At 46.8% G+C, this 15,510-nt stretch overlaps 1 protein-coding gene across 13 annotated transcripts in view; it reads left to right on the top strand.

Annotated features, from left to right (window-relative positions):
• CATSPERD (catsper channel auxiliary subunit delta) overlaps positions 1-15,510 on the top strand; it is a 128,200-nt gene that overhangs the window by 84,711 nt on the left and 27,979 nt on the right. For 11 of the 13 annotated variants that reach the window (XM_075611638.1, XM_075611642.1, XM_075611633.1 and 8 more), the window contains 2 exons: positions 9,710-9,762; positions 14,819-14,965. In XM_075611638.1, the coding sequence (XP_075467753.1) occupies positions 9,710-9,762; positions 14,819-14,965 (200 nt within the window). The remainder of the gene's footprint in view (positions 1-9,709; positions 9,763-14,818; positions 14,966-15,510) is intronic. The other 2 variants (XM_075611635.1, XM_075611644.1) reach the window with 1 other exon arrangement.

Here is a 15,510-nt window from a genome sequence, read left to right as displayed (position 1 = left end):
CCACATAAGCGGAGGGTCGCCTTCGCAGAGTTTAAGAGGAGAAGGGCAGATGTGGTCTTCCTCCAGGAAACACACTTCAGCTCACGGAACAGCCCAAAATTCCTAGACTCACACTACCGAAAGTTCTTTCTAGCATCCGGTGAGGAAAAAAAGAAAGGAGTAGCTATATTGATACATAATAACACCCCCTTCCAGGTTGAAAAGATCAAAAGAGATCCTAAGGGAAGGTACATTGTGCTGGTCGGGCTCCTCAAGCAGGCCAGAATAACGCTGGCATGTATATTCGCGCCTAGCGAAGGACAAACAGACTTCTTTAACGCATTCTTCCAGAAGCTACAGCAGTGGGCTGAGGGACATATAGTCTTGGGAGGAGACTTCAATACAGTCATGAACCCCAGCGTAGATCGCGCCACATCCCAGCAAACCATAAGGAGGGAGGGAAATACCCCATTACTGAAGGGACTAAAACAAATTGGCCTAGTGGATATATGGAGAGAGCAGCACCAAGGAGACCGCAGCTACTCCTTCTATTCGCATCCCCATGACAGCTACAGAACGATTGACCACTTCTTTGTATCGGGCAGAAGGGTCCCACAAATCTCCGACACAAGCATACATGATATTACATGGTCGGACCATGCATCGATAGAGCTAAGATGCAGTCAAATTGGGTATGTCAGGCCAGGAGCAAACTGGAAGCTAAACGAATCGATAATTAAAATTCCGGATATACAGAAAAAAGTCAAAGCCGAAATTTCGGACTACTTTCGGATAAACAGTGGCAGTGTGGATTCCCAGTCTCTGTTATGGGAGGCTCATAAGGCCACGATACGAGGGGTACTAATCGGTATAGCTGCAAATAGGAAAAAGAAAAAGGAAGCCAAATTAACTCAGCTATATCAAAGGTTACACGAGCTCTCTATACTACATAACCGGACAGGTAGAGAGGATACTCTGAAGGATGTCAGGATTGAACTAAACCTCCTCCTTACCTCAAGGGCTGAGAAAGACATGAGTTGGACACAGAGGAAGTTCTATGAGAAAGCTAATAAACCGGACACTATGCTAGCCACCAGACTCCGTAATCGGAAACCAAATTTTAATATTCAGTCTATCATAACAGCAGGGGGCCAGAGTTCCTCAAACCCCAAAGTTATAGTAGGGGAGTTTGCGAAATTTTACGCACAGCTATATAATGGGGAGAAGGTGGTTCACAACGCTAGGACAAGTAGTAATCTACGGAAATTCCTGGCGGATGCGGCCTTGCCACAATTGACCAGATTAGAGCGAGAGGCATTACAAAGCGACTTTACAAGGGAGGAATTGGAAGCGGTAGTAAAAAACTTAAAAGCGTCAAAAGCCCCAGGCCCGAATGGGTTCTCCAACCTGTATTATAAAAAATTTATCGGAGTTCTAGCTCCACATATGCTCCAGCTGTTCAATGGAGTACTAGCAGGAGAGCCTATTTCAGTAATTCATAAAGAGGATAAGGATCCCACTAGTTGCCAAAGTTACCGGCCAATATCATTAATTAATACAGATGTTAAAATCTATTCTAAACTACTGGCCAATAGATTAAATGTAATCCTGCCGAGGCTTATCCACCCGGATCAAGTTGGCTTCATTAGAAATAGACAAGCGGCCGACAACACTAGAAGGATTGTGGATATAATAGACTTTATAGGAGCCAACGAGATTCGAAGTATAGCCCTAAGCCTAGATGCGGAAAAGGCCTTCGACAGGATTGATTGGCCATACTTGGAGTCCACGCTTGGAGCGTTTGGGTTTGGAGGCATATTCCAACAGGCAGTCAAGGCATTATATGCTGCACCAGCAGCTAGGGTGGTACACCAGGGGTTCCCCTCAGAACTTTTCCCAATTAAAAGTGGCACGAGGCAGGGATGCCCGCTTTCGCCCCTGCTATTCGCCTTATGCATTGAGCCACTCGCAGCACAAATTCGGAACAACGCTGATATCTCTGGGGTACAAATCCACTCACAGGAGCACAAAGTGGCTTTGTACGCAGATGACATCATTCTAACCCTTACCAAGCTGCTCATCTCGCTACCCAATCTGTTCGAGCTTCTAGAGCGTTTTGCCCAGATCTCTGGTTTTAAAATAAATCAGTCTAAATCAGAGGCCTTAAGCCTCAACATACCAAGAGAAATGGAGAAGCTGATAGAACTCAATTTTGAGTTTAGATGGCCTCCTTCTTCCATGAAATACCTAGGAGTGCATATCACGAAAAAGACAAGCTCTTTATATCCGGCTAACTATCCCAAACTGTTGAGGACTCTCAAAAAAGAGCTACAGGAATGGAAGGCATATGGTATTTCTTGGTTGGGGAGGATCTATAGCATCAAGATGAATATCCTTCCCCGGATTCTATATCTGTTCCAAACTCTCCCGATTGCCATGGTACGAGCAGACATTACAGGGCTTCAAAAAGCAATTTCACAATTTATTTGGAACGGTAAAAACCCACGGATTAAAGTAAAAATGATGCAGAAAGCTAAGGAAGCTGGTGGCCTGGCGGTTCTGAGCGTTATATCCTACTACAAAGTGGCACAGTTGTGCCAAATTACGCAGTGGCATGGAGATCCTGAGCTCAGGCGGTGGGTGGCACTGGAGAGGGAGGTGTGCGCCCCGCTGGAGCTCAAGGACCTGATCTGGTACCCGAGGACACGGGTGAAGGATGTACTCATTCCGCTGACCTCTGTGCTCAACTCACTCTCGGTCTGGGAGGCTTCTAAAGGTAATCGCTCAATAACCTCCAAACACACTCTTATGGCGCCTTTATACGGCAATCCGGATTTTGCTCCTGGGTTGGCAGACAAGAGTTTTCCGCTTTGGCGTAAATTGGGGATTAGGCGATTGAAGGACCTGGAGGATAAAGGCAAGATTAAATCCTTAAAACTATTACAGTCGGAAACAGACATACCCAACACTGAATTTATGAGGTACCTCCAGGTCCGGGCATATTACAACGCACACCCGGTGAGACCACCGTTGACGAATTTTGAGCAGCTCTGCGTGCGCGGGGCAGACACGCGGGGACTGATCTCTGCCTTGTACAGAGGGGTGGTGAACACTGACTCTGACAGGACAGTCAAACCCCGTTTTATGGTTCAATGGGAGGAGGATCTTCAGGGTAAACTAGAGGACGAAGACTGGTCTACGGTGTTCAAAGCCGCAGCTACTAGCTCCATTTGCACGACATTGAAGGAGAACTCATATAAGGTATTATTACGCTGGTATCTCACCCCAGTTAGATTAGCAAAATTCATCCGGGGCTCTTCCCCGCTCTGCCCCAGGCAGTGCGGGGAACAAGGGGATCTGGTTCACATGCTGTGGTCTTGCCCGAAAATAGTGCCGGTCTGGACCCAGATCCGAGATTGGCTGCAGAGGATCTTTTTGGGGCTCAAAATTCAGCTGGAGCCGTGGCTATTTTTATTAGGTAAACCTACGAATGAGGTATCTAGATCGGGTAACAAGCTGATAGCACACTTTGCTACCGCTATGAGGTGTGAGACCGCAGCATTGTGGAATCAGAATGCGATTCCTTCTATAGACAAAATCAGAAACAGAATTTGGTTCATTTGCCGAATGGAGAAGTTAACGAGTTTAGTTAACGATTCGGCCGATAAATTCGAAAAAGTCTGGTCATTATGGTTGGCTCAGACTGATATCCAGGGGATGAATGATGCCACAATATGGCTTTGATAGATTTAGGTGAGTTCTCCTTGGATGGGTGGCTGGGAGCTAGATATGACGATCCGACAGCAGGGTTCCCCCAGGGTTTTAGCGATATTCCAAATAGATAGATGCCGAAAAGCTGAAGGGGATCTGGCCCAGGGACCTCTGAGAGGTGGACAGGAGCAGGGCGTCAGTAGTGGTGGTGCAGGACACCTGATAACACGCGGAAAGTGATTCTTCTACGCCGTTCCCCCTCCCCTTCCCTACCCCCCCCCACCTTCCCTTCCCTTTTTCTTTCTCCTTTGTTGATGTTGGTCTGTCAATGTCTTGTCCTGTGGTCCCCCCATCGTGCGTCCGTTTTTTGTAGTTTGTCCCTGTAAGTTAGGTGTATACTTGGAACAATTATCAATATCCTGTATTCTCCTGTCTGTATGCACAAAAAACTAATAAAAACAAAGTTGAAAAAAAAAAAATCCTAGTAATCCCAAAGGGGGTTATCGAAGCTCCTTCCAACTGGTGACAAGTATTAACATTGTAAAGATACAAACTACATGCGGTAGCTAAATTTCTCAAGGCTCCTGTGAGAACCGAAACGTTGATACACTTTGTTAAATATTTTTCATCGTTTTTGATACAAGACCTGGTGTCCCTGTTACACTCTCTCTTCTCTCTCTCTCTCTCTCTCTCTCTCTCAAAATTCCTAGGTGCAAAAAATGGGGAAAAAAGAGATAACAAGAATAGAGCACAGCTCCAATTATGTAGGATGGTCTTGAACAAACGGATCAGCAGGAACCGATAGATCTGAATTGTGGATCAATCTCTCTCCTGCGCACATATATAATCGCCTTTGATTCCTCCCTTGCGATGACGTCAGGCACCCGGATATGTGATACAGTTCTAACAGTCCTGGATTACGAGCTCGCTCCTCGTCGGTCTTTCTCAGAAATGCTCCTTCAGCCTAGGGTGAACTGTATCATACATCCGGGGCCTGATGACATCTTAGCAAGGGCGGAGTCAGGGACAGAGGTTGTCATCTAAGGAACGAGTTGTCTATAACCCAGAACACTGTTTTTTTTTACATTTTGATGTACAGAAAGTGCATTACTTTATTTCCTATTAAATATCAAAAAGATTTGCACTTCTATATCTCTCTGAGAGGCTACTACATGCGCGGAGTAGAGAGATTGATCCACAATTCAAGTTCCTGCTGACCAGTTTGTTCCAGACCATCCTACCTAATTGGAGCTGCGCCTTTTCCCGGTTTTAAGACTATTTTTGTTTTCTCTTTTTTCCTCTTTCTTTTGCCATTTTTCCACCTACAAATTATTCTATTGATTTTCTGTTTCAACCATTGAGGGGTTGAGAATGTATTATTTGTACTGTATTTATTTACAACACTGTATTTAGCACAAGTAGTGGCTTTCTGTGTTTTATTTTAGAAAGCAGCTCCCATTGAATGAGCGCATAATGAGCAAACATCCCCCATATTTTTTGTTAATCTGCATTTTCTATGTATTTTTTACATTTACATATTACCAACAATGTATAAAATAGATATATGAATATAGGGAATGAAAATACAATAAATGCATCAACATATAAACACATTGGCCAGAATGGACCGACACTCAAAAGAAATTGAAAAAAATCTTTAAAAAAAAACTTCACATAATCCTTGTGGCTTTTTCTCAAATCATTTGGTTTAATGAAAAGTATTCTTTGTGTTCAGAAGAAAAATCCTTGAAACGTTATTTGAGTTTTATCTGTGTATGCTTTCATGTGACTAACATGTTTTTTTCTTCTGTGAACAAAGAATACGTTTTATTAAACCGGATGATTCGAGAAAAAGCAACAAGTTTTATATGAGGTTTTTTTTTTTTTTTAATTTCTTTTGAGTGCCGGTTCATTGACAGTGTATTTTGTAAATTGTATCGCAGCAGTGGGGGCACAGGACATGAACACCATAATACTGCGTGTTTTTTTGAAGAATAATAAAGAGCAAGTAGGTGAGTGCCAGGACCAAACAATGTGTTTTCTATGAACATTTAAGCACACATTAGGAAAGGAATCTCTGCCCTGCAGAATTTACAATGTAAGAGTTTACTGTTACCATGTTGCAATTTTAGCATCCTTATTATTATTGTTTGTTTGTAAAGCGCCAAGATATTCTGCAGCGCAGTACAATGGGGGTACAGAGTTATGTATATTACATGAACAGAATGACATACCAAATAAAGACAAACAAGCGCAAACAGATGCAAAATCACTCTTACGCTTTCCTAAATCTGTCTCAGCGCCTCCCCTGCTGAAATCCCTCTCCTGGCTTCCAATCAAATCCCGTATCACACATTAAATTCTCCTCACTTTAAAGCTTTACACTCTTCTGCCGACTCGTTCTGCTCAAGGATGTCTTCTCTCTACCCCCTTTGTATCTAAAGCACTCTTCCGCCTTAATCCTTTCTCACTGACTGCCCCACACCTCTGGAATGCCCTTCCCCTCAATACCCGACTAGCACCCTCTCTATTCACCTTAAAACACACCTGTTTAACGAAGCATATGTGTAGCTCCGTGGCTAACACTCTACACCTGATACATAAAGCTTGACCCCTTGCAGATGCACTTACCAATATGCCCTCCTACTGTATCTGTATGTTCCTCCTACCTATTAGATTGTAAGCTCTTCGGAGCAGGGACTCCTTTTCCTAAATGTTACTTTTGAAGTGAGACTTCTTTAGTGGCATGTACTACATTTTGATGGGACAAACCTGCATCGTGGAGACGCAAAAGTGAAACGGTTGTGAGGTGCATGCATGAGCGGCACCGTTGGAAGGCATAGAGGCATAGAGGCCAACACTTGCCTCTATGCCTATATAGCCTGGCCTTCGGCAGCTATAGCTAATTCTGGGCCTTTCCTCTGTCAGTCCTGTTAGAACAGGCAGTGGAAAGGTTAATTCCTCCAGTTGGTCTGTTTTGCATTTCAGCTCTGAGTATGTAGCAATATTCAGGGGCAGACCTAAGCAACATTTGAATGTGTTAATCCAAAGGGTGGATATGGGTTGGAACACCCCCTGATGTGTGTGTGAGCCAATCGGTATCCAGCTTTGAGTTGTAATGATTCAAAGCTAGAAACACTCCCTGAGGATATTCAAATTGAGACATATTCCCAAATTCAGTTAGTGATCAGGAGTCTTCAGAGAGATAGCAAGCCAAGAAGAGTTCTCTCCCTCCTGCCCCACCTGGGTGAGGAGGGAGGGGAAGTTAAGCTGCCATGAGCAGAAAAGCAGAGAGCCAGATCAGGCCTATGATGTTCTGCTGTATGCTGTGTATGCTGCTCTGAATAAAGAACCACAGAAAGAAGCTGCTGTGTGTGTATCACTGTTCCTGGTGTGAGGAGAATGGAGTGTCAGTGGGGGTCTCTCCTCTGGAGACCCCAGGGGATCCCTACTGGCTGGAGGCACTGCACCACCCAGAGAGAGCAAGGTACCCTGTCCCACACCACCTCCTGTCCCTGTCCTGGTTCTCCCCACAACACCGCGGAGCCCTCAGCCCTCCTGTTTACCAGCAGGTCACAGCACCCAGACCACTCAGAGTGACCAGAAGGAGTGTACCCCCCAATCTCATGTCGGGTGGGGTACCATAGAAGGGTTACACCTACAATCGTCCGCGGTTGCATAACTGTCTGGCACTGTTCGCATATGTCGCGCATGCGCGCATAGGCACGTTATCGTGCCCTGTCGCCTCTCAAGGCTCCTGCTCCGGTAACATGGAAATGGGGGGGTTTGAGCTCGCCGCTTCCCACGCAGCACTGCCAGAGGAGGGGGGGGGAGGAGGAAGGAAGAGCGCTGAGGGCGTGCGCGCACACGGGAGTTACTGTGCCCTGTCGCCTCCTGCTCCGGTAACGGGGAGTGGGGGGGTTTGAGTGCGCTGTGTCCCCCACAGCACCATCAGAGGGGGGGAGGAAGAGTGCTGAGCGCCCCACGCGCGTTACCGTGCCCTTCTGTACCCCCCTCGTGGCCCCGTACCTCCGCCGGGGAGCTGGCTACAGCAGGACATACAGTCGTGTCTGTCCGCAGCTCTGCCGGGGGTAGAGAATGGGGGCTTCTCCGGTCGTGTACCTCCGGGGGGTGGGGGGGACTGCTCAAGAGACTCAGACAGGGACCCCTGGGTCTGCGGCTCTGCCGGGGGTGGGGGGAGTCAGGAGAGAGGGGGCAGGACACAGACAGAGAGACATACACACCACACACAGAGACACACACATACACTGGCAGACACACACACACACACACACTGACTGACACACATACACACACACACACACTGACTGACACACACACACACACTAACTGACACACACACACACTAACTGACACACACACACACTGACTGACACACATACACACACACACCCTGACTGATACACACGCGCACACTGACACACGCGCACACTGACACACGCGCACACTGACACACGCGCACACTGACAAACGCGCACACTGACAAACGCACACTCTGACACACGCACACTGACACACGCACGCACACTGACACACAGACTCTGACACACACACTCTGACACACACACTGACTGACACACACACACCCCAGTGATGCGCCAAACACCGCCCATGAATGATGTGCCTATTCCCCCCCCCCCCTGTGAGCTGCTGAGCACCCCCCATGTCCCCGTACCTCCGCCGGGGGGGTGGCTGCAGCAGGACACACGGCCCACAGCTCCGCCGGGGGGGGGGAGGGGGAGACTCAGACAGAACTTCTTTAGGGGCACCTCATTCGTAATGGGACAAAAATGCATTGTGGAGACAGAAAATGAAACGGATGTGACGTCATGAAGTAAGTGCTGGCAGTTGAGGGCGGGCTGTGTTCTGGCTCAGGCCGACCCCAACACTGACATGCTCCCACCCGCCCTGCTAACCTAAAAATCACATCACCGCCGCCGCTCCTAACGGCCGCCGCTACCCCCACACGCCCGCTGACATGCGGCTGCGACGACGCGCTCCCCCCACACGCCCGCTGACATGCGTCGGTACTGCTGCCACTGCACTGCTGCCAATAAACATGACCCCGCCAATCAAATTTACTCATGCTCTAAGCAGACTCATTCAAAAAACATGACCCCGCCAATCAAATTTACTCATGCTCTAAGCAGTAATAATATTATTGTTACTTTATATGTTGCTGACAACACACAAAGAAGTTTCACTTACTATGCGCGTTCACAGCAAACACAGCTTTTATTTATGTCTGAAGCACTTATTCCTTTGACCTGTTATTTGTATTATTTGTTATTCATATAATTGTCACGTGTATTGCTACTGTGAAGCGCTATGTACATTAATGGCGCTATATAAGTAAAGACATACATACAAACAATGAGGGCCCTGCTCGCGAGCGCTTACAATCTGGAGGGAGTAAGGGGCAATGTTGGAACAAAAGGGGAAGTGGCTGCTCATTGTGGGTTGGGGTATGCCTCAGGGTGGACTATGGTCCCGCCGCACAGCTGATGCCATTAAGGTTTGGGGGTGAGGATGTCAGGGGGTGTTAGTGTTGAGTTTGGTCAATGTTAGGGGTATGCCAGATAGTGTTCCTTTAAAAGCTGAGTTTTCAGGGAGTTTTTAAATGTCTTAAAGCTGGGGAGTTGTCTGATGGTGCATGGTAAGGAATTCCAAATAGATTGGGAATCACAGGAGAAGTTTTGAAGGCGTAAGCGAGAGGAGGTAATAAGGCAGGAGGAAAGACAGATTTCATGGGCATAACAGAGGCGGCGTTTAGGTATGTATTTGGGGATGAGGGCTGAGATGTAAAGGGTGGCACCGTAGTTGAGAGCTTTGTAAGTAAGGGATTTCCCATTTTATTCTAAATTATATGGGAAGCCGTGATAGGGATTTGGATTATGGCACAGCAGAGGTGGAGCGGTAAATGAGGTTATTATAAATATAACACTATGCAACATTGAGAAAATATGCCCTGCTATGCTATGTCCCTCTCGTTTATTAGACAGCGCTAATCAAGGTTGGATGCCCTCCAAATAAAAGAATCAAGATTGTAAGGTACAGTATTTTACTATTGACATTGTTCTATAATAGAAACCATCTCTGCCACGTAAGTCAGGGTCACAATGTGATAATGATCATGGGCAGGGGTGCGCAAACTGGGGGGGTGCAAGATTTTTTAGGGGGCCTGGTGAATACAGAGGCCGCGCTCTCATTCCCAAGGCATTTAAACTAAATGCCGGGGGAGGCTTGAGGCCTCTCTTACCTGGTCTCAGCCGGCTCTTTGGCGACGCGTCGTCAAATGACACCAAGGGGTCATGTAACATGATGCGTCGCCATGGCAACAGTCGTCAAATGACGCTGCAGGGGCTCGTGACTTGATGTCACATGACCCACGGCGTCATTTGACGACACGTCGCCGAAGATCCGGCTGAGAGCAGGTAAGAGAATGACGCCGGGTCCTAGGATGAGGGGGGGGAGGAGGGGAGTGCTGAGGCTGCCAGGCAGGTGAACACAGCTCATAAGCTTTCTGCACCCCTGATTTAGGGCAGTCTTTCTTCAGATTTTGCTATTACTGGGAATAACACCGCTCATGCCAAAATACCTACAATTAATAAAATGACCCGGTGCATAGGGGGAATACAATTAATCGACACAGATAATGTGACAGGAGAGGTCACAGCAGTCCCTTTAAAATGCACTCACGGTCAAAATTAGAGGGAATAGGGTAATAGGATAATAGGATATAAATATCCCCAGGAAATAGCTGAATAGACTAGCTGCTCAACATACCAACTAAGAGATATGAAAGCAAAAGTATAAAAACAAAAATAATAAACTTTAAATAGTGTACAGAAAAAACGCCGAAAAAATCGTAAACATAGTATGCACTTGTGGAAAATAAAATTGGAATAAAATCCCCAAAGCTGAGGACGTGTGTCCGGAAGGAATCGTACCAGGATCAACAAAGCTAAGGAACCTGGATGTGTAGTAAATAGGCACAAACTCCTAAATATATTACCTACTTGACTGTATTAGTCAAGTGTAGTCTCTGGGGGACACCAGGTAGTGGGCAAAATAGGCCAAATGACATGTGTGCACACAGTATAATAAGTTGGTAATTGGTCAAAAATACAGTTAGGTCCGGAAATAATTGGACACTGACACAATTTTCATAATTTTGGCTCTGTACGCCACCACAATGGATTTGAAATGAAACAACCGAGATGCAATAGAAGTGCAGACTTTCAGCTTTAGCTCAAGGGGTTGAACAAAAATATCATATGAAACGTTTAGGAATTGCAACCATTTTCATACACAGTCCCCTTATTTCAGGAGCTCAAATTTAACTGGACAAATTAATACTATCATAAATAAAATGTTCATTTTTAATACTTTGTTGAGAATCCTTTGCAGGCAATGACTGCTTGAAGTCTGGAATGCATGGACATCACCAAACGCTGGGTTTCCTCCTTTGTGATGCTTTGCCAGGCCTTTACTGCAGCTCTCTTCAGTTGTTGTTTGTTCGTGGGTCTTTCTGCCTTAAGTTTTGTCTTCGGCAAGTGAAATGCATGCTCGATCGGGTTGAGATCAGGTGATTGACTCGGCCATTGCAGAATATTCCACTTCTTTGCCTTAAAAAACTCCTGGGCTGCATTTACAATATGTTTTGGGTCATTGTCTATCTGTAAAGTGAAGCGCCGTCCAATCAACTTTGCTGAATCTGAGCAGACAATATATCCCTGTATACTTCAGAATTCATCCGGCTGCTCCTGTCTTCTGTCACATCATCAATAAACACTAGTGACCAAGTGCCATTGTAAGCCATGCATGCCCATGCCATCACACTGCCTCCACCGTGTTTTACAGATGATGTGGTATGCTTCGGATCATGAGCCGTTCCAAGCCTTCTCCATACTTTTTTCTTCCCATCATTCTGGTACAGGCTGATCTTAGTTTCATCTGTCCAAAGAATGCTATTTCAGAACTGGGCCTGCTTTTTTAGATATTGTTTGGCAAAGTCTAATCTGGCAATTCTATTCTTGAGGCTTATGAATGGTTTGCACCTTGTGGTGAACCCTCTGTATTTGCTCTTGTGAAGTCTTCTCTTTATGGTAGACTTGGATAATGATATGCCTACCTCCTGGATAGTGTTCTTCACTTGGCTGAATGTTGTGAAGGGGTTTTTCTTTACCATGGAAAGGATCCTACGATCATACACCACTGTTGTCTTCCGTGGACGTCTAGGCCTTTTTGTGTTGCAGAGCTCATCAGTGCGTTCTTTTTTTCTCAGAATGTACCAAACTGCTGATTTGGCCACTCCTAATGTTCCTGCTATCTCTCTGATGGATTTTTTTTATTTTTTTTGCAGCCTAAGGCTAAGGCCCCGCTCCCAGAGTCAGCGCACCCGCAGGGGCGTGGCTTGAGCGGAGGGACCCGCTACTCTCCCCCCCCTCCCCGGACTGCAGGAGGGAGCTGCTACTCTCCCCCCACTCCCAACACTGGCTGCAGGAGGGACCCGCTACTCTCCCCCCCCTCCCTCCACGGACTGCAGGAGGGAGCTGCTACTCTCCCCCCCCTCCCTCCACTGGCTGCAGGAGGGACCCGCTACTCTCCCCCCCCCCTCCCTCCCTCCACGGACTCGGGCTGGAGCACTCATACATACACACATACACACACACAGGCAGGCATTCACGCACTCATACACACACACGCGCGCACACACATGCAGGCACTCACGCACTCACACACACACACAGACAGAGGCAGGCACTCAGGCACACACATACACACACACATACACACACACACACACACAGGCACGCACTCAGACACACACACAGACAGGCACGCACCTGCTTTCACTCCACACTCCTCCCCGCTCCCGGAAGCCTCTCCTCCCGAAGCCTCCCCTCCCCATTGGCTCACAGCCACACCACGTGACGCGTCAACGCTAGGAAACACCATTCTCTTGTGTCTCCTAGCGGCTGACGCGCCACAGCGTGTAGTCAGCTGTGCCGCCAGGGGGGACCGGGACCGGCTCGCGAGGATTCCCCTGCTGGTGGGGAACTCGCTACATTGCCGCCCGCGCCAACGAGCGCAGCGGGACCGAGGCCTAAGGATGCCCTGTTTCACTTGCATTTAGAGCTCCTTTGACCGCATGTTGTGGATTCACAGCAACAGCTTCCAAATGCAAATGCCACACCTGGAATCAACTCCAGACCTGTTACCTGCTTAATTGATGATGAAATAACGAAGGAATAGCCCACACCTGTCCATGAAACAGCTTCTGAGTCAATTGTCCAATTACTTTTGGTCCCTTGAAAAAGAGGGGGCTACATATTAAAGAGATGTAATTCCTAAACCCTTCCTCCAATTTGGATGTGAATACCCTCAAATTAAAGCTGATAGACTGCACTTTAAGCCCATATTCATTATTTAACTGTAACTTGAATTTATTTTGGTACACAGACGAAATAACAAAACTTGTATCAGTGTCCAATTATTTCCGGACCTAACTGTATACTGTATAGTGCGTAAGTATAACAAGGAGGGCCAAAATACTGGACACCAGTGCTTACCCACAGAGGGTAAATGTTATCCCATGAACACCTATACAGCTGTCAAAGTAGTGTAACACTGCAACAGCATAGTTAGTGTAAAAAAAACAAAACAAATACAACCATGTCCAGAGATCTCCCAGATGCTACACACTTCCGTACACTGTCTTGCTCGCGGAAGCCACTGTCGTGACGTCACGACTAATTTTTCGCGTGATGAATCACGCGTCTTCAATGGAAGTTCCTTAGCTTTGTTGATCCTGGTATGATTCCTTCCGGACACACGTCCTCAGCTTTGGGGATTTTATTCCAATGTTATTTTCCACAAGTGCATACTATGTTTACGATTTTTTCGGCGTTTTTTCTGTACACTATTTAAAGTTTATTATTTTTGTTTTAATACCGCTAGAACACTTTGCTTCCATGTCCCTTAGTTGGTATGTGGAGCAGCTAGTGTATTCGGCCATTTCCTGGGGATATTTACATCCTATTACCCTATTCCCTCTAATTTTGACTGTGAGTGCGGTTTAAAGGGACTGTTGTGACCTCTCTGGTCACATTATCTGTGTCGGTTTTCTTCAAATCTTACCCAATTATCTTACATTTACAGGCAGTCCTCGGTTATCCAACGGAATCCGTTCTGGAAATAGCGTTGGGTAGTGAAACCGTTGTAAAGTGAGTCCCATGTTAATTAGTGACAGTGAGTGTCGGATAACGCATTTAGGAGTCGGAAAATGGCCCATAGGGTTGCATTGTAAAGCATCGGATATGCCATCCGTTGTCAAGTGAAACGGCTGATAGCGAGGACTACCTGTATTAGCAGACCAGAAAAGGGGAATACAAAACCAGAACTGGATCATTATCACAATGTTGACTTGGAGTTAGTTAGGAATAAAACAAATGTACTTTACCCCCTCAGTGCTGCACAGTATCTTATTACTTCACTAGCAAGTTTCCACCGTGTTAATTTTGCAGTTGCCGTCACCTTCCTCTGGTTGCTGCCTCTCTTCACGTCTGTTTGCCTCAGTGTCTATGCGAGAGAATGTCTTATAACACCGGTGCGCAAACTGGGGGGCACGCCCCCCAGGGGGGGGGCGGGAGATTTGTCTGGGGGGGCGTAGGCGGTTGCAGAGGTCCCGTGCGCCTCCCCAAGGCATTTACATTAATGTCGGGGGATCGCGTGAGGCCTCTGCAACACTAAAACTTACCGGGATTCAGACGCATCTCCATGGCAACGCAGCGTCATCATGTAACATGACGTCTCTGGCGTCAAATGACGCCGCGGGTCACATGACCTGACGTCATGTGACCCCGGAGCTTCATTTGACGCTGTTGCCAGGTAGGAGAGGGGGCGTGAGACTGGGGGAGGCCAGACAGGGGGGCGCAACATCAAAAGTTTGCGCTCCCCTGTCTTATAACATCAAAGCATTGCCACAATGTGCTTCCCTCCTGCTGCTCTATAGACAGCGGCAATAGGGATCACTGACATCTGTCTCTTCTGTTAAGAGTTTTCATAACCATATTTGTTGTTTTTTTTTATCCTGAGTTTTCAGAGGCTGTTGCATCAGCCACTTCACTACGATGAGTAACCCGAAAGTTCATTTTCCTGCATGGTCTGTTCCCAGGACTGCCACAACCTGTTCCAGAGGAGTGTTTGACCAAGCTCTTCTTCAGAATGATTTTCAATACACAATCCAAAAGTAAGGAGACTTGTGGTTTAGAGACTGGTCTGGAGCTCTTCAGAAATGTAACATTGTGGCTGCTAGTCGCGCCGGTAACTCTGAAGTTGTCGGGTTCCTGCTTTATAACTTGCCTACTAAATTCCTCACAGTCTAAACTGGGACTGTAGGAGGGGAGGTGTAGGTGGCCATTCAGTGTCCTGAAGCTTCTGAATTGTCAAACACTGATGAGCTTGGCACGTGTGCCCCATAACGCTTTGCATATTCCATCTCATTGCAGAGCTTTATGGGCTCAGCGGTGATTGACAGGACAGCCCGGTGCAGAGCTCTGACTGCTTTCCTGCTCCTCCCGCGGTTGTACCTCCTCCAGCTTGCTACACTAGAGTAAAAAGAGGCTGCCATCCTTTACTGATACATTTTTAGGAACAGCGACATTTTTACCAATTTATCGGGGCTACACATGCCAAAACCGTTACTGTCTCCAACAATGTGGGACGTATGGTAGCCACAGCTTTCAACTAAAGAGATAAGCAGTTTTTACTGTACACACAATTAATCCACTTTAA

Source organism: Ascaphus truei, chromosome 8, assembly GCF_040206685.1.
Source record: "Ascaphus truei isolate aAscTru1 chromosome 8, aAscTru1.hap1, whole genome shotgun sequence".
In the NCBI taxonomy this organism is placed as follows: domain Eukaryota; kingdom Metazoa; phylum Chordata; class Amphibia; order Anura; family Ascaphidae; genus Ascaphus; species Ascaphus truei.
The sequence above is the reverse complement of the archived record's forward strand: the minus strand, read 5'-3'. Positions and strand labels throughout refer to the sequence as shown.